General features: G+C 42.2%; 1 protein-coding gene across 1 annotated transcript in view; it reads right to left on the bottom strand.

Moving 5' to 3' along the window:
- LMNTD1 (lamin tail domain containing 1) overlaps positions 1-25471 on the bottom strand; it is an 82773-nt gene that overhangs the window by 6902 nt on the left and 50400 nt on the right. Inside the window, exons 3-9 of the mRNA XM_060694921.2 lie at positions 17442-17557; positions 13295-13509; positions 12090-12288; positions 10956-11139; positions 7735-7854; positions 5936-6147; positions 1872-2044 (exon numbers count right to left, since the gene is read on the bottom strand). Of these exons, the coding sequence (XP_060550904.1) occupies positions 1872-2044; positions 5936-6147; positions 7735-7854; positions 10956-11139; positions 12090-12288; positions 13295-13509; positions 17442-17557 (1219 nt within the window). The remainder of the gene's footprint in view (positions 1-1871; positions 2045-5935; positions 6148-7734; positions 7855-10955; positions 11140-12089; positions 12289-13294; positions 13510-17441; positions 17558-25471) is intronic.

Below are 25471 nucleotides of genomic sequence, written 5' to 3'. Positions count from 1 at the left end.
CTCCTCCTCCTTTCCCACATCTCCCTTTCCCCCTCCTTCCTCCTCCTCTCCCCCTTCTCTCCTCCTCCTTTTCTCCTCCTCCTCCTCCTTTCCCACGTCTCCCTTTCCCCTTCCTTTCTCCTCCTCCTCTTCTTCTCCTCCTCCTCCTCCTTTCCCACATCTCCCTTTCCCTCTTCCTCCTCCTCCTTTCCTCCTCCTCCTCCTCTTCTCCTCCTCCTTTCCCACATCTCCCTTTCCCCCTCCTTCCTCCTCCTCTCCTCCTCTCCTCCTCTTCTCCTCCTCCTCCTTTCCCACATCTCCCTTTCCCCCTCCTTCCTCCTCCTCTCCTCCTCTCCTCCTCTTCTCCTCCTCCTGCTTTCCCACATCTCCCTTTCCCCCTCCTTCCTCCTCCTCTCCTCCTCCTCCTTTTCTTCTCCTCCTCCTCCTCCTTTCCCACATCTCCCTTTCCCCCTCCTTCCTCCTCCTCTCCTCCTCCTCCTCTTCTCCCCCTCCTCCTCCTCCTCCTTTCCCACATCTCCCTTTCCCCCTCCTTTCTCCTCCTCCTCTCCTCTCCTTCTCCTTTCTTTTCTCCTCCTCCTTTCCCCCACTCCTCCTCCTCTACCTCCTCTTGTCCTTCACCTCTTCTCCTTCCCCATTTCTCCTTCTCCTTTCCCCTCCTCCCTTCCCCTTCTCCTCCCTCTCCTTCCCCTCTGTGGATCACATCTGTGGGGTAATGTTGTTGTGTGGAATAATATTGTGTGCGAGTTTAATGCCTTCTTTCCACTGTATTGAAACTTTTTGTGGTTTCTCCTGGTGGTTTGCAGTTGGCTGTCTATTTCTTCACACTTTTGTCACTCGCAGCACACCGTCTCTGCCAAGGAATTCCCAGCATCTCATTTTTTTAACCATCCCAAAAGAAACGGCAAACTTTTTGTGCTGCTGTAGCCACAACACACTCACTCTCTCTCACGCATACACACAAAGTTACCAACAAGTATAAGGACTAGCAATCTTTCATTTTGGTGACATTCACTGGTGTTGAATTTCTACTGCTACATACAGGCAGTCCTTGAAAATGTTTCCCTTCTCATTGAGGAAGCTTCTTCAGTTCTGAAGGCAGACCTTGAGTTACAGCCTTTTCGTTTAGTGACTGTTCACAGTTACAAAGGCCCTGAAAAAAGTGAATAACGATCGCTTTTCACGCTTATAAACCATTGCCCCATTCCCCATGGCCACAAAATTCAGACACTCGGCAACTGACTCATACTTATGACGATTGCACCATGCGATCCCCTTTTGCGACCTGCAGTGCTTCACTTAACAGAGCCATGGCAAGAAGGGTCATAAAACGGGGCAAAGCTCACTTAAATACTGTCTCCCTTAGCAACACAAATTTTTGGGGCTCAGTTGGGGTCGTAGGTCAAGGACTACCTGTATATATATATATATATATATATATATATATATATATATATATATGCAAAAACACACCCGAGATTTTAGAGCTCACCAGCTCAAATCCCCCTGCTACTCAGACTGACCCGACCACAACCAAGCCCCCACCTAAACAGAACACACACCCATCCAATCAGAGCACAGCCAACCCCCCATCCAATCAGAGCACAGCCAACCCCCCATCCAATCAGAGCACAGCCAAACCCCCAACCAATCAGAACACACCTCCACCCAATCAGAATACAGCCAAGCTCCCACCCAATCAGTTCACACCCCCACTGGCAGTTAAAAGGAAGAAACAGCTGCGATCACACACATTGCTCCTAGAAGCACGAAGCCGAGAACACCAGCCTGAAGATGACGAATGAGACTTCGTCGAAACGTTGCCAACAGACCAACACACGAGTCCAGCCCTCTACAAGTGATCTTAAACTCACCAAGACTGGGAAAAGATTTCACCACCTGCGTCCTGGTTTGGCTCAACATGTGGATTTCCTTGCTGCCTGGGGGGAGGGTCCTCCCCAGAGAATAGTGGGGGTGCGTGGGAGAACTCGGACTTTGGCACCACGAATTCTGAACAGGGCGCCGGATGGGGGGCATCCTTTTTTCCCTAGAAAAAGAAAATTCAAAACCAATCAAGGAGAATATTTGTAGCTCAGGGTTGAAATGAGGGGTGCTTGGTCCTCTCTGAGCTTGGTGGTTTTCTTGCAGACGTTTTATGACCCAACTAGGTAACATTATCAGAGCTAGAAGGGAGGAGGAGAGAGGAGAAGGAAGAGAAGAAGGAGGAGGAGAACTGTGGGGTCCTTGGTGCTCTCTGAGCTTGGTTGTTGTTGTTGTTGTTGTTGTTGTTGTTGTTATTATTATTATTATTATTATTATTATTATTATTATTATTAGTTAATCTTTAGTGAGATTCACAGCCTTTGAGGCTGGTTAATAGCTCAGCAGCTCGAGTCCTAACCAAGGACCTAGGAACTGTTAAGGTATCGTCGGAGGATGTAAGCTGTTCCGAGTAAGGTGGTTTTTTGTAGAGTCAAAATGTTTATTATTATTATTATTATTTAATTTTGATGCTCTTGGTTCTGCACTTTGGAAACATGTCAAGCGAGGAGAATTGTGTCTATCACAGTAGAGAAGCCTAAAATTGCACACACATATACCCCTTTTCTTTGTGCCTGTGGAGCAGGGGTGGGTTCTATTTTTTTTTTACTACGGGTTCTGTGGGTGTGGCTTATTTTGTGGGCGTGGCTTGGTGGGAGGTACTGTGACTGGGTGGACGTGGCCAACTTTTTTTTTTTTTTACTTTTAAAAGCTTTTTTTCTACAACCTTAAGAGGTTGCAGAAAAAATATGCTTTTAAAAGCCTCTGACGATCAGGCAACTCGGCTGGGATCGCCAGAGGCTTTTAAAGGCATTTTTTTTCTTACAACCTCTTCGGCCAAAGAGGTTGTAGAAAAAATGCTTTTAAAAGCCTCTGACGATCCCAGCTGAGCCGTGCGATCATCAGGGGCTTTTCTATGGCCGAAGAGGTTGTAGAAAAAATGCTTTTAAAAGAAAAAAAAAAAACCCAGCCTCTGATGAGGTGGGCGGGGTACTAATTTTAAAATCTGATCTTCCTCCTATATATAAATGCTCGGATCAGTGTGGGGGGGTCCACATATTCTTACCATCACTTTGCTCATGTGCGCGCCTCTCCTTTATGCGCCAGGGGTGAGTTCTAATTTTTTTTTATTACCGGTTCTGTGGGCGTGGCTTATTTTGTTGGCGTGGCTTGGTGGTGGGAGGTAATGTGACTGGGTGGGCGTGGCCAACTTTTTTTTTTTTTTACTTTTAAAAGCTTTTTTTCTACAACCTTAAGAGGTTGCAGAAAAAAATGCTTTTAAAAGCCTCTGACGATCAGGCAACTCAGCTGGGATCGCCAGAGGCTTTTAAAGGCATTTTTTTTCCTACAACCTCTTCGGCTGAAGAGGTTGTAGAAAAAATGCTTTTAAAAGCTTCTGATGATCCCAGCTGAGCCGTGCACTCATTAGAAGCTTTTTTTTTTTACTTTTAAAAGCATTTTTCTACAACCTTAAGAGGTTGCAGAAAAAAATGCTTTTAAAAGCCTCTGACGATCAGGCAACTCGGCTGGGATCGCCAGAGGCTTTTAAAGGCATTTTTTTTCCTACAACCTCTTCGGCTGAAGAGGTTGTAGAAAAAATGCTTTTAAAAGCTTCTGATGATCCCAGCTGAGCCGTGCACTCATTAGAAGCTTTTTTTTTTTTACTTTTAAAAGCATTTTTCTACAACCTTAAGAGGTTGCAGAAAAAAATGCTTTTAAAAGCCTCTGACGATCAGGCAACTCGGCTGGGATCGCCAGAGGCTTTTAAAGGCATTTTTTTTTCCTACAACCTCTTCGGCTGAAGAGGTTGTAGAAAAAATGCTTTTAAAAGCCTCTGATGATCCCAGCTGAGGATCATCAGAGGCTTTTTTTTTTTTACTTTTAAAAGCATTTTTTCGGCCAAAGAGGTTGTAGAAAAAATGCTTTTAAAAGGGGGAAAAAAACAGCCTCTGATGAGGTGGATGGGGTAAATGAGTGGCGACCGGGCCGGGGACCAGTTCAGGGGCATGGCCAGCCAATGTTATTACCGGTTCTCCAAACTACTATAAATTTTTACTACCGGTTCTTGCGAACCAGTGCGAACCGGGAACAATCCACCACTGCTGTGGAGTTGAGGGAACAAAGAAGAAGAAGGGAACTGAAAGAAAAGGATGCATGTACAGTAAACTATAAATGGACACATTTTCCTGATGTGTTGAACAAGATCTATGAAAGTCACAAGCAGGCCGAAAATATGACAATCTTGTCCTGTGGTTGGTTTCCTAGCAACTGATACTCTGAATATAAGACATGAGATTGAGTTATTATAGCTGAGAGAGATATTCAACATCCATCTGATTAATCTACCTTTAACGCTACCTTGAGCGCTTACTATTAAACATAAGTGATTCCACAACTTAATTGTTTCATTTAAGTACTGTCTTTCCTTCCCTCCTCCTTCTTCTCCTCCTCCTCCTCCTCCTCCTGGAATTAATATCCGTGGGCTGCTGTAGTTTTAATTCTTTTATATAAGATTTATTTTTTCTCTCTCTTCCCTGTATATTTTATGGGTCTCTTCCACTACCCTTGAAATGCTCTTTTTTAAAAAAAAAAATGAGATGGGCAAAGCATTTGACTTTCAAAAAGACCTCTGGAGCATAGTTTCGCGGGGACAATTTAACAAGGCAAGATGCTGGTTGCGTCAACGGGATTAAACTTCCCTTACATACATGGACAAGGTAGAGGGGTTTCAATCGTGCTGCTATATAGGGAATCCTCGATTTATGGCCAAGGATTGAGCCCAAAATTTCCATTTCTATGTGAGACAGTGGTTAAGTGAGTTTTGCTCCATTTTACGACTTTTCTTACTACAATATCATTACCTCAAAGCAATTCATAGAATGGAATGGAATGGAATAGGAAAGAATAGAATAGAATAGAATAGAATAGAATAGAATAGAAACAGAAACAGAAACAGAAACAGAATAGAAATAGAAATAATAGAAATAATACAATAGAATAGAAAAGAAATAGAATAGAATAGAATAGGAATAGAAATAGAAATAGGAATAGAATAGGAATAGGAATAGGAATAGGAATAGGAATAGGAATGGAATGGAATGGAATAGAATAGAATAGAATAGAAACAGAAACAGAAACAGAAACAGAATAGAAATAGAAATAATAGAAATAATAGAATAGGAATAGAAATAGGAATAGAATAGGAATAGGAATAGGAATAGAATAGAATAGAATAGAATAGAACAGAATAAAAACAGAAACAGAAACAGAATAGAAATAGAAATAATAGAATAGAATAGAAAAGAAAGAATAGAATAGAATAGAATAGAATAGAATAGAATAGAACAGAATAGAATAGAATAGGAATAGAATAGAAAAGAAAATATGGAATGGAACGGAACAGAACAGAACAGAACAGAAAATATGGAATGGAATGGAATGGAATGGAATAGAACAGAACAGAACAGAACAGAACAGAACAGAACAGAACAGAACAGAACAGAACAGAACAGAACAGAATTCTTTATTGGCCAAGTGTGATTAGATACACAAGGCATTTGTTTCTGGTCCATAAGCTCTCCATTGTTCTTAAATGTCAATTTTTTCTTCTTATAGCTTTCCAAGAGATGGCCTTCATATAATAGCAGTAGCAATATCACTTACTTTTATACCATGCTACAGTGCTTTGCAGCCCTCTCTAAGCTGTTTACAGAGTCAGTTTACAGAGGAAGGCTGAGTCGACCTTGAGCCGGTCATGATCGAACTCCTGACAGCGGGCAGAGCTTAGCCTGCCATGCTGCACTCTAACCCCCGTGACGCCACGGCTCCTATCTAAGCCCTACGGAGCAGAAGGTTCGATCGGATAGAAATAACGGAGCCCTTCCTTCCTGCACCGCACCTTAGGATGTAATCCGGTTCGGGTTCCATCAGATGGCTTTGGTTGGGCATTCCTTGCCACGTGTCAAACGCTCTCGCTTCCCACTGGTCCTGCTTTGGTAGCGCCTGGGCTCTTCTCAGCGCCTGCATGGATTTGCTGCTGACTCTCGCATCCGATTCCATCACCTTCAGTGACTTCCTCTTCCAGTTGATGGGCGTGTACCAAGCCACGGCCTAGAAAAGAGACAGAAGGGCTGTCCTGACCCAGCTCCCCGAACACGACAAACCCTCTGACATGAACTCAAAAGATTCCTTTATTAGGAGCGCCGGCAGCCCCGGCAAAAAGTTTCTCTCAGAGGCTAACAAGTCCGTCCGGCAGGGAGATGAATAGTTGTCTGCCACATCTATTCATCTCCGCCCCCTGCCTTTTATCCCCAGAGGTAATGTGGGGCTTCACTAGCAGCAGTGACTCTTCCGTCCCAAGGACCGGCTCATAGATTTCCACTGCTCTCCTCTCCTCTGCCTTCTGTGCATCAGGCACTGGACCCAGCTCTTCCTCCTCTTCCTCATCAGCTACCTCCAGACCTGGGGGCTACTGACTCTCCATCTAAGGGGTGATGGACGGCCCAAGCTCTGCCTCTGTCTCTGTGCCAGCTGTTCCTCCTCTTCCTCATCAGCCACCTCCAGACCTGGGGGCTATTGACTCTCCATCTGAGGGCTGGCGGATGGCCCAGGCTCCTCCGCCTCTCTCTCTCTCTCTGCCAGCTCCATTCCTTCCTCCCCCTCGGAGCTCTCAGATTTCCTTGATGCTGACCCCGACTCCCAAGCCTCCTCCTCCTCCTTTGAGTTGACTGCTGGAGGGGCCAGCGGCCAACAGGCCACGATAAGGACCTCAGTTTTTCTAGGAAGGCCAAGCTGCTCTCTGGAACAGGGGTCTCCAACCTTGGCAACTTTACGACAGAATTCTGGGAGTTGAAGTCCATAAGTCGTAAAGTTGCCAAGGTTGGAGACCCTTGCTCTGGAAGACATACCTAGAATTTTATTTCTAAGACAAAGAAAAAAACCCTGAGAGTATTCGGTGACCCATTTCCTACTTGTCCCGAATCTCTGCTTGCCTGATTTGAACTGGAGGTTCTCCTCAACTTACAACCTTCTGTTTAGTGACCATTCACAGTCACGACGGCAATGAAAAAAAGGGACTTATGGTCATTTTTCACACTTACGACCATGGCAGCATCCCCAAAGTGATCAAAATTGAGACGCTTGGCAACTGATTCATATTTATGACGGTTGCAGTCTCCCGGGCTCACGGATTCCCTTTGGCGACTTTCTGACAAGCAAAGTTAATGGGGAAGCCAGATTCGCTTAACAACCGTGTGACTAATTTAACAGCCGCAATGATTCGCTTAACAACGGTAGCAAGAAAGATCGTAAGATGGGGTGAAACTCATTTAACAACAGTCTGGCTTAGCCACAGAAATGTTGGGCTCAGTTCTGATTGTAAATCGAGGACTACATGTATGTGTATGTATATATATATATATCTTCGGTTATTCAGGTTTTCGCCCGCGTAAAATTTGCTCCTAGAAGCACGAAGCCGAAGACACCAGCCTGAAGATGACGAATGAGACTTCGTCGAAACGTTGCCAAGAAACCTCCAATTTTACGCAGGAGAAAACCCGAATAACCAAAGACCTACATACAAACACCTGCGAAAACCTCAGAAAATATATATATACTGAAAAAAGGAGACACATGGTCATATATATATATATATATATATATATATATAAACCAGAGGGGGAAACCCGAAAGAGTCACCTGCCCGGAAAGATTGCAAAGGATGGTGGTGCATTCAGAGCCTGATTGAAACCTGTCCAGCTCCTTCCAGAGATAATCCGAGGGAGGATTGTGAGGCTTCTTAGAATCCATGGACCAGACCTGAAAAACACAGCACAATCGGCAGCAATTAAGCCTCACATACAGGCCCTTCCGGAATCTTTCCATAGTAAGAGGAGACTTAGTCTAAAAAAGAGCTGAGTTTCCTTTCTTTCTTTCTTTCTTTCTTTCTTTCTTTCTTTCTTTCTTTCTTTCTTTCTTTCCTTCCTTCCTTCCTTCCTTCTTTCTCTCTCTCCCTCTCTCCCCCTTCCTTCCCCCTTCCTTCCTCCTTTCTTTCTTTCTTTCTTTCTTTCTTTCTTTCTTTCTTTCTTTCTTTTTCTTTCTTTCTTTCCTTCCTTCTTCCTTTCTCTCTCCCTCCCTCCCCCTTCCTTCCTTCCTTCCTCCTTTCTTTCTTTTTCTTTCCTTCCTTCCTTCCTTCCTTCTTTCTTTCTCTTTCTTTCTTTCTTTCTTTCTTTCTTTCCTTCCTTCCTTCCTTCCGTCTTTCTTTCTCTCCCTCCCCCTTCCTTCCTTCCTCCTTTCTTTCTTTCTCTTTCTTTCTTTCTTTCTTTCTTTCCTTCCTTCCTTCCTTCCTTCCTTCTTTCTTTCTCTCCCTCCCCCTTCCTTCCTTCCTCCTTTCTTTCTTTCTTTCTTTCTTTCTTTCTTCCTTCCTTCCTTCCTTCCTTCCTTCCTTCCTTCCTTCCTTTCTTTCTTTCTTTCTTTCTCTCTCTTTCTCCCTTCCTCCTTTTTTCCTTCCTTCCTTCCTTCCTTCCTTCCTTCCTTCCTTCCTTCCTTCCTTCCTTCCTTCCCCTTCTCCTTTTCCTTCTCCTCTCCTCCTTCTGTTATTGATCCTTTCCTTTCCTTTCCTTTCCTTTCCTTTCCTTTCCTTTCCTTTCCTTTCCTTTCCTTTCCTTTCCTTTCCTTTCCTTTCCTTTCCTTTCCTTTCCTTTCCTTTCCTTTCCTCTCCTCTCCTCTCCTCTCCTCTCCTCTCCTCTCCCATCTCTTCTACCCCCTCCCCTCCCCTTCCCGTCCCTTTCTTTTCCTCTCCCATCTCTTCTATTCCCCCTCCTTCTCTCACCTCTCTTCTCCCATCTCCTCCCCTTGTTTTTCCCCTCCCCTCCCATTTCTCCTCTCCCTCTTTCTCTCCTCTCCTTTCCTTTTCTTTGCTGGCACTGACTGGGGATTTTCTATGTACTTTAAATCTTACACATCACGCCAGAAAACCTGGATGTCACTTTCAGCAACCCTGATAAGTGGGACCCCTCGGGAGTTGCAGAAACAGTTGTGCATCCCTGCTCTAAAACATCTCACCCCATGGGAAGATTCTGCTCTGGACTCTCAGCAATTCCTTGCAGAGGAAGGTGCAAGTTTACAAGCCTTCGCAACTGTTCGCAGATCTGAAATATTTCTCGAGCAATATTTGGTCTCAACAACGAGAAGCACCAGATTTGCTCAAAGTAATAAGGGTTTTTGAGGTCTTTTTGGCTCTATAATTGGTCCTAATGACTAGCCTTAATGAGGAGGCCAGATGGTTAGATCATTAATGTAAAAAGCATAACTATAATATCTGGAAGTTGAGCCAGGCAGCTGACTTATTTTCTTGTCGATTTGAAATTTTCCTGCTTATCCAAGTAGCTTCTTCTGTGGGTTAGGGGAGTGTAGAAAGTTAGCCCCCATCCCTCTCCTAGGAGAATGAAATGTTTTGAGAACTATTAAAAAGGCAAAATATTATATTTCCCTAAATGAGAAATGGAGAAACATGGGTTGTTTTTTTTTAGAGGCAGGAAGCAGACTCACTCTTAATAGCCCCTGCCTTTTCTTAATAGCCCCCAGCAGATGTCAGCACTTAAGAGATAAAGAGATAGATAGCTCTAGTCATAGGCAAAGCAAATACTGCAGGCAGAAATCCATTCAAGGCAGGATATTTTGAAATTCCCTGCAGCAGAGTCTGAACAAACACAGAGTGATAGGATTAGCCCTCACTCAAGAGCCAAACCAGGACAAAGCCATGATTAAGCCATAATAGCAATTGCCCAAACACCCTTTCAGAACAGAAGCCCCTTCATTGTATCATCTCAGCAGTCCAAACTTCAACCAAACCTGGGAGCTCAGACAACCTATAGAGCCAGCTATGACCCATACATAACCTCTACAGCAACCAATAGAATACATCTTCTTGCACAGGAACAGGAAGCTCAAGTGCAAAGCCCAAGAGAAGGTATAAAAAAACCCACACTCTCAACTCCATGTGGTCAGCTGCACCAGAACCACAAACACGTGATCCTGTCCATCAATAAATGGACTCTCTTTCCAATCAGCCTCCAGCCTCCATTTTGTCTCCAGTGCCTTTTCCTCGGCTTGGAACTGAACCAGGTGGATATTTTTTCCCACAGGGGTCTGTGTAGGCATAGAGTTGTTGGAATGTGCCAACTCTTAACGTTGTTGTTGTGTTATTGACCCAATGACAGGCAACAACAAGAAAACCAGTCCCGTTGCATGACTCAACTTCCAGATCATTCTACTTGGTTGATTGACAACCTTCATCGACGTAGTTATAATACTTCATTCTGAGCACTTTCTAAGTGGTGCAACTATTTTTATAAACCTGGTGTGAGCAGTGGTGGATTTCAAAATTTGTTTACTACCGGTTCTGTGGGCGTGGCTTGGTGGGCGTGGCTTGGTGGGCATGGCAGGGGAAGGATACTGTAAAATCTCCATTCCCACCCCACTCCAGGGGAAGGATCCTGTAAAATCTCCTTTCCCTTCCCAATCCAGGGGAAGATTACTGCAAAATCCCCATTTCCTCCCGATCAGCTGGGACTCGGGAGGCAGAGAATAGATGGGGGTGGGGCCAGTCAGAGGTGGTATTTATCGGTTCTCCGAACTACTCAAAATTTCCGCTACCGGTTCTCCAGAACTGGTCAGAACCTGCTGAAACCCACCTCTGGGTGTGAGGGAAGGAAAGAGGTCGATGATCTCTAGAGAGTGGGATTGTGCAGTTGAGGCCACTGCCTTAATATTTTTGGACTCCCTGAAGGAAGAAGGGAAGGAAGAAAAACACGGATGCCGGCCAACCTGACAGCCTATTTAATATTCCATTCTACCGAGCAGAGAATTTTGCATTCCGGTAGTACTGTGTCATCAACCATTTTCCATATTTCACTCACCGTCACACAGGATTTCGGCTTCATTCTGATGTTGGGGGGGAATTTAAAAATGGCCGCTGGGTGGCCATTAATATTCTGCTGAAGAGTATAATCTCCAATGCTTTCTTCTTTATCAAAGGAATTATTGATTATCTTCACATAATGGCCACTAAAATGAACTTCAGTAATTTTAAGATTCCCAACACTATTAAAAAAAATGAAAGAACAAAACTCAGTTAGACAACCCAACCTTATTGGGGATTATCTATCTATCTATCTATCTATCTATCTATCTATCTATCTATCTATCTATCTATCTATCTATCTATCTTCTATCTATCTATCTATCTATCTATCTATCTATCTATCTATCTATGTATCTATTCTCTCTCTTCTATCTATCCTTGTTAAACCACGTTGAAGGAAATCAACTTAACATTTGCCTGGGAGCACAGGTGAGATAGAATCACATTCTTGTGCTCCATTTTAACATTCCCATACTATAGATGTAAATACCACTAAAGTCTCAAGTTTCACTGACTGTTGGGATGCCTGTTGCGTATGTATCTATCATCTACATCTATCAATCCATCTATTTTTAATGACTCTGTTAATCCCTTGTAGTGGGGTGGAGTTGGGACGAATGAATGGAGTTGAGCGTTTACTGGCTGGATGCCCTTCCTGACACCTATGCAGTGTTCACAGCAGACAATTACTCATTGCACCCAGAGAAAGAAATATCTGCCTCTACCTAGGATCGAATTCACAGCCTCCTGATTGTGAGGTCTCACCTCTAGACCATCCCACCACTCACTGGGATTATCTATATAATCATAAAAAAGCAAAATCCACCCAAGCACCAAATCTGGTGGCTATCCAGATTTTCGCAGTTCAGATTTGGGAACTCAGGTTTACCGTCAAGGGATTTTAAACTGAGTAGGTATCTCATTCACCTTATGCTTCCACCCCACCACAAAGCTTGGAAGGAATGTCCATCCCGAAGATCAGACATCTGAATTTCTAAACTTTCTCTCCCATTTCTCCCAACCCTCTGATCTTCATAGTTTTCCTCTGTATGCCCCCCAGATCACATTGTCAAAATAAACGGGATTACTTAGGGTTTTTTATGAAACAAGAGCAGTATTCCAAAACTACCTGGATGACGATGAACTGTAGTACTCGGATGGAATTCGAGACCGCCTGGTTGACTCCATCAATTCGTTGTTGCTCTTCTTAGTGTCACCAAACAACGTTCTCATATAGTCCTGACCTTTTCCAAGTTCTTCGTTGTCAAGGGTCTCAGAGCAAGAAAGGTACTGTTTTTGTGGTAGAGTGGTGCTGGGGCTGGGAGCAGCTAAACCAAAGTGAATGAATGAATGAATGAATGAATGAATGGATGGATGGATGGATGGATTAATACTAATCAAGGAGAGATCCAATCTAGAACTAAGGAGAAACTTCCTAGCAGTGAGAACTATCAACCAATGGAACAGAAGTTGTCTTCAGAAGTTGTGGATGCTCCATCACTGGAGATTTTTAAGAAGAGATTGGACAACCACCTGTCTGAAATGGTACAGGGCTTCCTGCCTGAGTAGGGGGTTGGACTAGAAGACCTCCAAGGTCCCTTCCAACTCTGTTATTCTGAATGAATAAATGAATGAATGAATGAATGGACGAATGGACGAATGAATGAATGAATGAATGAATGAATGAATGAATGGACGAATGAAGACTCAGGGATTAAAACAACTATTTAAAACATAAAAAGGGAAGGTAACTTTTTTGAAATAATTACGGGGATCAAATGACTCCATCTTCTCTTCCCTTTGCTGCCAACATTAAAGTGCAAGGTATTTTCTGAGCATCTTTTAAAAGTTATGGGCACGAAACGAGGCACAGCTGGCAAAGTGAATGTTTTCCTAGCAATTTTCTGATTTATTACCTTGCTAGAATTACGTTCAGTGGGTCATCACAAGAACCATCAGTGAAATAGCTGTTGCTCTAGATGTCTGGATAATGTCTTTTCAACCAGGAGCCACTAAAGATTTTCCCAAACTTTTTTTTCCCACCTACAGAAGGAACTATTACTGTATATCCTGAGAGAAGTCCTAATTTTCCCCTTCCGCCATTCATACTTTAGTAACAATGGGGGGGGGGGGGCTGCATCTGTCTGGGTAATGATTAGGAGATCTGTCCTGTCCAAAAAAAAACAATTGGCTGCAGTGATTTTGTAGAAAGTAACACCCAGAAGAGAGATGTCTATGGAGATACTCAGTCATCCAGGTCAGTGGTGAAATCTTCCCCAACTTCTGAATGCATTTTTTAAAAAAAATACTGCCTGGTCCCAAATGTGGACTTACGTAAAGATTTGTCCACCGTCACGAGAGAAGATATAGGGAATCGGACCATCCTAGACGAAGATCTGCCACGAAGAAGAGTGACCGTGGACGTGGACTCTATGAACCGGGAAAATACGACTTTCTCGGAAGGCTTGGCAGTGATGCTGGTTTCAGACTCTGAAATATGCTGGAAATGGACTGGAGCAGTGGGCAACTGATAGAGCGCTGCCTCGGTTCTGCAATGGACATTGAAAATCAACCCATAACCCATGAACAAATCAGATTCATACACAAAGAGTTGAGTTACCTACTTTATTGCTTAAGCCCATAATACAGGAATCTTCCCAGACTGAGGGTATGCAGAAGAGTGAAACAAGGTTCAACGGCATTCAAGGAGAGTCAAACTTTACTCTCTTGTGCCCTCATAACTCTGGAAAGTAACTAAGTCAGTTTGGGAAGATCCACCGTAACTTCAAACAGTCACTAAGAAAATGGTCATAAGTCGGGGACTATCTGTATCCCTGTAACTTGGGATACAGGTAGTCAAGTCAACATACGACCACAACTGAGTCCCAAATTTATGTTGCTCAGTGAGAAATTTGTTCAGTGAGTTTCGCTCCGTTCTCCGACTTTTCTTGGCAACTTTGTTAAGTGAATCGCTGAAGTTGTTAAATTAGTGACACGGTTGTTAAGTGAATCTGGCTCTCCCACTGAAGGTCACAAAAGGGGATCACGTGACCCCGGGACACTGCAACCGTCCTAAATACGAGTCAGTTGCCAAGGGTCCGGATCACATGTCCCTGGGGATGCTGCAAAATTCGTTAGCATGAAAAATGGTCATAAATCACTTTTTTCGGTGCTGTTGAAACTTTGAACGGGCAGTAAGCGAACTGTCGTAAATCGAGGATTACCTGTACTTATTTGTCATTGCCAAATTCTCCTCTTTCGTAGTGTTAAGAATTGTTAAATAGAGAAGAAGTCCTTTGTGGCTATGTGGATTTTATTTTATTTTTTAAAAATTTTCCCTTCTGAAGTGCACAACTATCATTCACTTTTCATCCTGGCTTGTTTGAGGCTGTTAGCAGAAACCAAAATCGTGGGCTGTATGCACAGATTTATAGAGGCTCTATGTTGCTCATATTTATACATAAACGTATCATCAGCAAGCAATAAGGTAGGCTGGGAGCAAACATTTTATTTAACGGAGACCTGAAAGGAATTCAAATGATTTAGATAGGTGAGAGAGAAAATTGCACATTTATGTTCATGCATGAATAGCTTTCATGGGAATCCTGCTGAGCCCGACAGAGGTGTCACCAATGTGCATTTGAAGTCACTTTTTCTTGGAGATGTTTATCATTTTTAAACATGTTGTGCAAGTATCAACATGTATAGATCCCTTGACAAGTGATAAAAGAGGAAGAGGAAGAGAAGAAGAAGGAGGAGGGGGAAGGGGAAGGGGAAGAAGAAGAGGAGGAAGAGGAAGTGGAAGTGGAAGAAGAAGAGGAGGAGGAGGAAGAGAAGAGGAAGAGGAGGAGAAGAAGCAGAACCAGCAGAAGAAGCAGAGAAGGAGAAGAAGAAGCGGAGGAGGAGGAAGTGGAAGTGGAAGTAGAAGAGGAAGAGGAGGAAGAAGAAGAAGAGGAGGAGGAGGGGGAAGGGGAAGGGGAAGAAGAAGAGGAGGAGGAGGAACAGAAGAGGAAGAGGAGGAGGAGGAGAAGAAGAAGAACCAGCAGAAGAAGGAGAGGAGAAGGAGAAGGAGAAGGAGAAGAAGAAGAAGAGGAGGAGGAGGAAGTGGAAGAAGAAGAAGAAAAAGAAGAAGAAGAAGAAGAAGAAGAAGAAGAAGAAGAAGAAGAAGAAGAAGAAGAAGAAGAAGAAGAAGAAGAAGAAGAGAAATAGAAATAGAAATAATAGAAATAAAAATAGAAATAACATTGGGCTAAGATTTATAACAGCATAATAAAAGGGGAAAAAACAATTACAATCTAGGACATCAGGAATCATTAGCTCTGCCCATCAGGTAAGGCACAGAGGGCAATTTGACAAAACATTTCCAACTGTTTTGATAGTCCCAAATTGGGTGCTTTTTTCTGGAGGCCACTGGACTTTCTGGTTTTATTTTGAAGATGTTTCATTTCTCATCCAAGAAGCTTCTTCAGCTCTGACTTGGATGGTGAGGTACAGAAGGATTTATACTCCTTGAAGACTAGCTTTACCTTCTACTTTGATGGACATGCAGAAGCATCTCTGGGAAGATATGTTATTAACTTTTCATTGTGTGTTGATGTCCCTATCTAACCATCTCCTCCTCTGCCATCTCCTTTGGCCTTCCATCTTTCCCAACATCTGGGTCTTCTCCAAGGAGACCTCTCTTCTCTTTTGGCGGCGTTTGAGCTCCAGCTTCAGGATCTCTCCTTCCAAAGGACAATCAAGGTTGATCTCCTTCAGGACTGATGGATTGGATCTCCTTGTAGACCAAGAGACTTTCCAGATTCTTCTCCAGCACCATAATTTGAAAGTGTCAATTCTTTGGTTTTTCAGCCTTTCTTATGGTCCAACTCTCACCACTCTACGTTACTGCTAGAATTACTCATGATGTGTGAAAAATGGTCACAAGTCCCATTTTTCAGTGCCATTGTAACTTCGAATGGTCACTAAATGAACACAACAGTCAAGGACTACCAATTAGATCCCAAGGGATCTAAAAACCTTTTTGGCTTTTGGCTATTTGGCTATTGTTAATTTTCCAATTATGGAACCCGGAAGATAACTCAGTGTTTCCTGCCTAATCCATACTCGTAGTTTATGTCTAGAGATCAGGGGTGGGTTTCACTTACCTTTACCACCAGTTTGCCGCTACCTGTTCGCCTGAAGTAGTGCGAACTGGTTGAATACCATCTCTGCTAGAGATACTATGCCGAACCGATTTGAAGATACAAATAGGGCAACAGAGTTGGGATAGAATTTGGCAACAAACAGTGTTGAGAAATATGTCAGTAAGAATAAAAGAGAATTACTACAAAATGGTATGGAGGTGGTACTTAACTCCGGTTAGATTAAGCAATATGAATCAGCACCATTCAGATAACTGTTGGAGAGGTTGTGGGGAAAAAGGAACATATTTACATATGTGGTGGGATTGTAAATTTGTGCAAAAATTGTGGAAGATGGTGTTTAAGGAGATAGAAGAAATTGTAGGAATAAAGGTAGAAGAGGCACCAAAGGTATCATTACTCTCACTATTGGAAGATATAAAATGTAAAAAAGAGACTAAAGAATTGATAATAAATTTGTTGACCGCAGCAAGGTTAATGATTTCTAGGAACTGGAAGACATGAGGTGATTATTATTTGGAAGAATGGTATAAGGAAGTATGGGATATTGCCATAAATGATAAATTGAGTTGTAATATTAAAGTAAGGAGGGGCATAATGAAAGTAAACGAATTCAATGGAATCTGGAAACAGTTCCTAATACATGTGTTTTCTGGAAGTAGGGGGATACCACCACCAGAAGAAGCTTTAAGATTTTGGAAGCAGGAATGATCCCGAGGGGTGGGGGAGCACTCGTTGATTGTTTGTATTGTGTATATTGTTATATATTATATATTATGATTCATGTATGTTATGTATGTTAATTTTTTTTATATGTTAATAATAAAAAAATATGAAAAAAAAAAAAGAGATACTATGCCAGTGATGGCTAACCTTTTTGCTGTCGCGTGCCAAAAGTGTGGGGAGTGCGGGGTGGGGGTGTTTGTGCACACGTGCCCACACCCATAATTCAATGCACCCTGCTCCCTGCACATGCATGTGTGACCCCCCCCACGCTACCCACGCTTTTGGCACGTGACAGCAAAAAGGTTAGCCATCACTTGTCTATATCGTCCCTTAGAGGCTTTCTTGGAGCCTGGGGAGGGTGAAAACTGCCTTCCCCACCACCCCGGAGGCCTGTTTTTAGCCCTTCCCAGGCTCCAGAGGCTTTCTAGGAGAGGCGGGGAAGGCCCGAAAATCAGCTGGCCAGCGCGCAGATGCGTGCCCACAGATATGGCTCCGTGTGCCACCTGTGGCTCACCATCACGGTACTATGCTATTGTTACTCAGGGAAACCAGAGCAAGGTTACCTAAAGTAGCAAGAAAGTGGAGAGTTTCGAGATAAGTGAGTAACCTACCCTTTCATATATCCAAACGTATTTCTCAGCGAAGTGATTTCCTCTTGCAGAGAAGTATTCTTTTCCTGAATAGCTTCCACGGCTTTTAGCTTGGAGAGAAGATGATGTTGTATGTCCTTAAAAAATAAAATAGATCAATAAATAAAAAAAGGCAGAAGAAAGATTTGACGAAGTTAAAGGCTTATGTGGTTTTCAAACCATTTTGATGCAGTTTTCCTGGTCTCAAATAATGTCATTAACCCCACAAAAAATATTTTTTTGTGGGTGTGGCTTGGTGGGCGTGGCTTGGTGGGCTTGGCAGGGGAAGGATACTGTAAAATCTCCACCCCACTCCTTCCCCTGGAGTGGGGTGGTAATGGGGATTTTGCAGTATCTTTCCTCAGGAGTTTTTTTTTTATTTGATTTGATTTATATGCCACTCTTCTCCGGAGACTCAGGGTGGCTTACAGTGCATTAAGCAATAGCCTTCATCCTTTTGTATATTTATACAAAGTCAGCTTATTGCCCCCACAATCTGGGTCCTCAATTTACCTACCTTAGAAAGGATGGAAGGCTGAGTCAACCTTGAGCCTTGGCGAGATTCGAACCTGCAGTAATTGCAGGCATCTGGTCTTAATAACCAGCTTAATAACAGGGTGCCTTAGACCACTGTACTACCAAGGCTGCACTCCAAGGAGTGGGGAAGGAATGAGGATTTTGCAGTATCCTTCCCCTGGAGTAGGGTGGGAATGGAGATTTTGCACTATCCTTCCCCTGCCATGCCCACCAAGCCACGCCCACCAAGCCACGCCCACCAAGCCACACCACCCCCACCAAGCCACGCCCACAGAACCGGTAGTAAAAAAAATTGGATTTCCCCACTGGTTCAGACTTCAGGAAGACCAAGCTGTCCACATCACGGGAGAACTCCTATTTCTTCTTAATTATCTTACGGTCAAAATTCATGACATTTCCAATAAGCCATAACACGTTAATGGGGTCACAGTCCTTTTTCCTCACTGACTTCCCAGTCTGGGGAATATTTTAAACAGGATTTCAGAAAGGGCTAACTCACTCTCTGGCATGCTGATCTACGGGTCCCCCTGACCAGAATGCTTATTCTGCACAACCATCGTTGTTTAATTCATGGGGCGAGCCGCGTTATTTTTTTTATTCTGGTAAGACAATGTCTGGCTGAGTTGTGAGACGTAAACACCTTTACAAATTCACACCTCGGCGGCAGTTCTCCATCAATATTCTAATAGTGTTAATAGTGGCATAGTGTTAATAGTGTTAATAGGCTTCGTTTTAAGTCCAACACTCTTCATACTTTACATAATTGACCGTTGCGGCAGAGGTGGGTTTCAGCAGGTTCTGACCAATTCTGCGGAACCGGTAGCGGAAATTTTGAGTAGTTCGGAGAACCGGTAGTAAAAATTCTGACTGGCCCCCCATCTATTCTCTGCCTCCCAAGTCCCAGCTGATCGGAAGGAAATGGGGATTTTGCAGTATTCTTCCCCTGCCACGCCCACCAAGCCACGCCCACCAAGCCATGCCACGCCCGCCAAGTCACACCCACAAAACCGGTAGTAAAAAATGTTTGAAACCCACCACTGCTTTGTGGTCATATTAAAAGCAACTGTGTTCTCTTCGCTGCTGATGTTAAACTATTCAACGCAACTATCCTTCAAAAAGATCTTGTCTATGTGTCAGATTGGTCTAACAAGGGGCAACTTCAAATCACAATCAACAAATGCTCTGTCTTGCACGTTGGCAAAAAAAATAAATCAAAATATAAAATACAAATTAGATGGACATGACCTTGTAGATGTAGGATATAAGGGAATTCCAAAATAAAATAGTAACGAAGGAAATAGTAATAATTGAATAGAAACTTGTTATTCTATTGTACAATATATGTTATGCTGCTACAAAAGTATTTTCCATTTAAGCATTTATTTGTTTTTTTTTTATTAAGTTTTTAATTAAAGACAAAACACAGAACACAAAACCACACCCAGTGTATAATACAAAATAGGGAGAAGCGGAGGAATTTAACAATTGATGAAAGAGAGCTTGTAAGGATATTGGTCATTATGGGATGAATTGTGATTGCAAGATACTGGAAATTGAATATTGAATTCAAAATAAATGAATGGTTTAGAGAAGTTTGGAAAATCGCTCTTAATGATAAGTTAACGTGTGATATAAAATTCAAAAAAGGACTATTGAAAGAAAAAATATTTTGGAGGATATGGCAACCATTTGTGGACTATGCAATCGGGAACTTGGAAGAAATAATGCCAGTGCCAATGCAAAGAGAATTTTGGAAGACCTGAAGATGGAGGTTTAAGCATTTATTTGTTAAGCATTTATAATACATGTACCTCTGTAAAAACATATGTATAAAATCAATTGTATCCTTCCTGCATTAAGAGCTAAAGATGACTGAATTTTACAATGTAGTTAGATTATATGCTTTGTGGAACTTTTCTCCCATGTCTTTGGTGCAGATGCTTGGAGAAGGACATGTGGGCATGATCCTATTCTTTGGCATAGGAGAGGGATCTGCTGAGGGTGCACAGAGACATTCCTTAAAACTGAGAGATGCTATGTAGATGTGTAATGGACAGGTACGGAGAGATACGGGAGGTGCTGAAGAAAAAGTAATCTGAGAAAACAAAGAGAGAGATAATGTATTCCTTTGAGGCATCTTGGATTAGCTGAAACCCCGGAGGGCCTGTCCAAAAAGTCCAGGGAAATGGGCCGTCAGGATAGGGAACTATAAAATGTAATGCTTTTGAAATTTTAGGTGTGGCTTCCTGGTTTAAATTCCTCTGTTGAGATCTGCTGGGATATACCCACCCTATTTTGCAAAATAGCTTTTATTATTTTCTTTTAATAAAATCTCTTTTTTTTCATCGACCCATGCTTGTTGGTTGAATTCATTTCCAATATAGATGATCCTCATTCTGTCAAGGACCTTGGAGTACTCATTTCTAAAGATCTAAGTGCCAAAACCCACTGTAACAACATTGCCAAAAAGGCATTAAGAGTTGTTAACCTAATCTTGTGTAGCTTCTTCTCTGGTAATATTGTACTACTAACTAGAGCATACAAAACATTTGCGAGACCAATTCTTGAATACAGCTCATCTGTCTGGAACCTGCACTGCATATTGGACATAAATAGAATTGAAAGAGTCCAGAGATATTTCACGAGAAGAGTCCTCCATTCCTCTACCCGCAATAAAATACTTTATGCCACCAGACTTCAAATTTTGGGTTTAGACAACTATCTGTCAATGACTACTTCAGCTTCAACCACAACAATACAACGCAAATAATAGATACAAACTCAAGGTAAACCGTTTCAAACTCGATTGCAGAAAAAATGACTTCAGCAACAGAGTGGTCAATGCCATGAATGCACTACCTGACTCTGTAGTTTCTTCCCCCCAACCCCCAAAACTTTAACCTTAAGCTGTCTACTGTGCACCAGCGTGCCTACCATCCCTATCCTAATATTCCTTTTTACTCTTACTCCCTTCATGTATTCAAATTATGTTTATACTTTTACTGTTATTTTATATATGCTTGACAAATAAATAAATAAATAAAATAATTTCTTCTCAAACCATCACTACAATATTTTTTCAGCAATTGCTGAATTAATTGCTAATTAATATGTGTTCGGCTTGTTTCAGCTTTGGTACCAAAATCTGTTTCAAAATCTCTCTCACATCTCTCATCTCTCTCTCTCTCTCTCATCTATCTATCTATCTATCATCTACTATCTATCAATCATCTATCTATATCTATCTATCTATCTATCTATCTATCTATCTATCTATCTATCTCATCTGTTTATCTATCTATCTATCTATCTTCTATCTATCAATCATCTATCTATCTATATCTATCTATCTATCTATCTATCTATCTATCTATCTATCTATCTATCTTCTATCTATCAATCATCTATCTATATCTATCTATCTATCTCATCTGTTTATCTATCTATCGATCACATCTATTTATCTATCACATCTATCTATATCATCTATCTATCATTTATATCAATCTATCAATCTATCTATCTATATCTATCTATCTATCATCTATCTACCTATCTATCATCTATCTATCTATCTATCTATCTATCTATCTATCTATCTATCTATCTATCTATCTACCTATCTATCATCTACCTATCATCTATCTATCTATCATCTATCTATCTATCTATCTATCTATCTATCTATCTATCTATCTATCACATCTATCTATCTATCACATCTATCTATCTATATCTATCACATCTATCTATCTATCATCTATCTATCATCTATCAATCTATCAATCTATCAATCTATATCTATCTATCATCTATCTATCTATCTATCTATCATCTGTTTATCTATATCATCTATCTGTCTATCTATCATCTATCTATCATCTATCTATCTATCACATCTATCTATCTATATCACATCTATCTATCTATCTATCATCTATCATCTATCTATCAATCTATCAATCTATCAATCTATATCTATCTATCATCTATCTAATCTGTTTATCTATATCATCTATCTGTCTCTCTGTCTCTCTCTCTCTCTCTCTCTCTCTCTCTCTCTCTCTCTCTCTCTCTCTCTCTCTCTCATATCTCAACAGTCTCAATATATTTTTCGTAACCTGGTGAACAAAACTATTCCAACCCATGTAAGAAAGTTTTTGCATTCTTAGATAATGCGTAGAATAATCAAACAGGAAGCATTTAGGAGTCATACAATAACTATCTCAAATTCCGGACTATGGAAGAAATATTGACATATAACTTGAGAAGCTTTTTGGACAGAGTAGTGCTCTTTCTACTATGGAAAATTGAAAACATTCAAAAATAACAGCTCAAACAATGGATATAGAAATTAATGTTTTCCTTTGCTATCAACTGAACAGGACCATGTACCGAGGCTGCAAATATCTTTCAAGGGTGCGTTGAATGTTTTTGGCATATTGTTTGATTTTTTCCCCCCTCCCTAAAGTTGGTGGGTGGTATTCTTGCTTGGAATTTTATAGCTTTCAGGGAAGCTGTTTCTCAGGGACTTCATTCTTTAAGACGTAAAACAAAAAGGAAGGGAGAGAAATGCATGAAAAATAAAAATATCCATTTTCGTCCGTGTTTTGTTGCTGCTGCTACAGGTTACCAAAGCAAGGACAGCTGTGAGCACTATAAAAATGCAGAATACAAATAAGCAACAACAAACAAAAGCATTTGCAGCTACAAATGCATGAAATGAATCACGCCTGGATCAAAGGAAACACACAATGTAGATTCACAACCAATGTGAAAGTAATAATAAATAAATAAATAAATCTTTAAGATAGCTCTGCCAATTGCTTGGCCACACGGAAGTTGTTTTGACATATGAGGCGATACTATCTAATAAAACTTTAGGATTGCAAGATACAAAGGCACATACTTCTGTTTGGCCAGATTGGAAGTCTTCAAGTCCAACCTCCTTCTCAAGCAGGAGACCCTAAACCATTTCAAATAAGTGGCTGTCCCGTCTTTTCTTAAAAGCCTCCAGTGATGGAGAAGGATGGAAGGAAGGAAGGAAGGAAGGAAGGAAGGAAGGAAGGAAGGAAGGAAGGAAGGAAGGAAGGAAAACAGCATAACAGAAGACCCGAAAATCAGCTGGCCAGCACGCACATGCACACCAGAGCTGAGCTGGCGTGCCCACTGATATGGCTACATGTGCCACCTGTGGCACGCGTGCCATAGGTTCACCGTCACGGCCCTAGGCTTTCAAAGACAGGATCAAAACAATAAGGCAAAATGAGTTTGATATGTTATTATATCTTTTTTCCCCCTCACTCATACTGTAATGCAGAGGTCTTCAAACTTGGCAGCTTTAAGACTTGTGGACGTCAACTCCCAGAAATCCCATAGCTGGCTGGAGAATTCTGAGAGTTGAAGTCCACAAGTCTTAAAGCTGCCAAGTTTGAAGACCTCTGCTGTAATGCAACCCAAGTCACTTGTGACAAAGTCCCTATGTAAGTTGTGGAACAATTGCCAATTTATAAATCTCATTTCCTTTGACTGAGGTCATAGCTAATTTTAGCTGGATTTGGCCCATTAAGTGATTTTTGAAGTCTTTTTTTCTTCTTCTTTCTTTTCTCTTGGGTAGCTAAAAGACAGCAGAATATTATCCATCCTGTATCCTCGTACTCGCTATTTATATTAGCGTTTTAACATTTTGAAGGGCTTTCGAACTGCAACCCCCTCACATTAAAATTAAAAATGATGTTAACATTATTACCAATTTCCAAGCATTTCTCCATCTAGAGTGTTGTAATTTGATTTAAATAATGCATTATACTTTGACTAGCAGGAAGAACCGTGGAAAAGAATCATGTTTATTCATGATAAGAGAAGGTTGGAAAAGATGGGGAAAGGAGAAAGTAAGTGCTATTTTCTAGCTTTTATTCTCTGTAGAGTCTTATTCTCTGTAGAATTGTTACATAATGGTAAAGGTAAAGGTTCCCCTCGCACATGCGTGCTAGTCGTTCCCGACTCTAGGGGGCGGTGCTCATCTCCGTTTCAAAGCCGAAGAGCCAGCGCTGTCCGAAGACGTCTCCGTGGTCATGTGGCCAGCATGACTAAACGCCAAAGGCTCACAGAACGCTGTTACCTCCCCACCAAAGGTGGTCCCTATTTTTCTACTTGCATTTTTTACCTGCTTTCGAACTGCTAGGTTGGCAGAAGCTGGGACAAGGAACGGGAGCTCACCCCATCACGCGGCACTAGGGATTCGAACCGCTGAACTGCCGACCTTTCGATCGACAAGCTCAGCGCCCTAGCCACTGAGCCACTGCATCCCTTTGTTACAGCCCATAGTAGAGATAAATTGGAAACAGAAGTCTAAATCTCCAGAGTTGGAGCACCCACAACTTCTGGAGGCAAGTCGTTCCACTAAGCGAGACATTCCACAAATGTCTCGCTTAGCAACATAAATTTTGGAAACAATTGTGGTTGTGGAACTTGAAAAATTACCCGGAGTAACTGAATGAACTCAGCAGGGTTACGAAATCAGAGATCATTTCCTGATTCACGCTCACAGCCTCCCTTACAATACGTGGTCGAAATTCGAGCGCCTGGCTCATATTTTTTGTGTCGTGTGTTCAAAAAGGCTGCAGCATCCTGGGTGTGTGTGTGTGTGTGTCATGCGATCGCCATTTGTGATCTCCCCCTTGACTTCCCGCAAGCTAATGAATTGATGACCCCTTAATCAATGTTGTGCTTTTTGCTTCTTTACCTGAAGACTTCATGTAACAACAGGGTTAAGAGCAGCGCTGGGCTCTCGCCTTTATTAAGTTGCGGCACTCAAACGTTTATTTTTGGAGTTAATGAAAATGGAAAAAGGAAGGATGCCTTGAGCCCTGCAAAGCTTTCACAGTCCATTAGCTAAATGCAGGCCCCTAGTTGTGTTTTCCACCCCTTGTTTATATGACTTTTATATCTGCTGCTTTTAGTGGGAAAAAAAAGAGGACACTTAACATCTCCGCACCCACCTCATTCAGTCCCCAGGAAATGGCTCCAGGGAAAGCACAGAGAACTGAGATGCTGTGGCCCCTCCAGCAGCTGAATCAGAGGGGGAAAAGGTGGGTGGGAGTCGGGGTCAGCATTAAAGCAACCTGAGGGCTCCGAGGGGGAAGAGGGAATGGAGCTGGCAGAGAGAGAGACAGAGGCAGAGCCTGGGCCGTCCGTCAGCCCTCAGATGGAGAGTCAACAGTCCCCAGGTCTGGAGGTGGCTGATGAGGAAGAGGAGGAACAGCTGGGTCCAGTGCCTGATGCACAGAAGGCAGAGGAGAGGAGAGCAGTGGAAATCTATGGGCCGGTCCTTGGAACGGAAGAACCACTTCTGCTAGCGAAGGCCCACCTTAACTCTGGGGATAAAAGGCAGGGGGCGGAGATGAATAGATGTGGCAGACAACTATTCATCTTCCAGATGGACGGACTTGTTAGCCTGCGGTGAGAGAGAAACT

Source organism: Pantherophis guttatus, chromosome 7 (assembly GCF_059756535.1).
Source record: "Pantherophis guttatus breed Tessera chromosome 7, ASM5975653v1, whole genome shotgun sequence".
Lineage (NCBI taxonomy): Eukaryota > Metazoa > Chordata > Lepidosauria > Squamata > Colubridae > Pantherophis > Pantherophis guttatus.
Note: the sequence above shows the minus strand (reverse complement) of the source record. Positions and strands in the feature narration are given on the sequence as shown.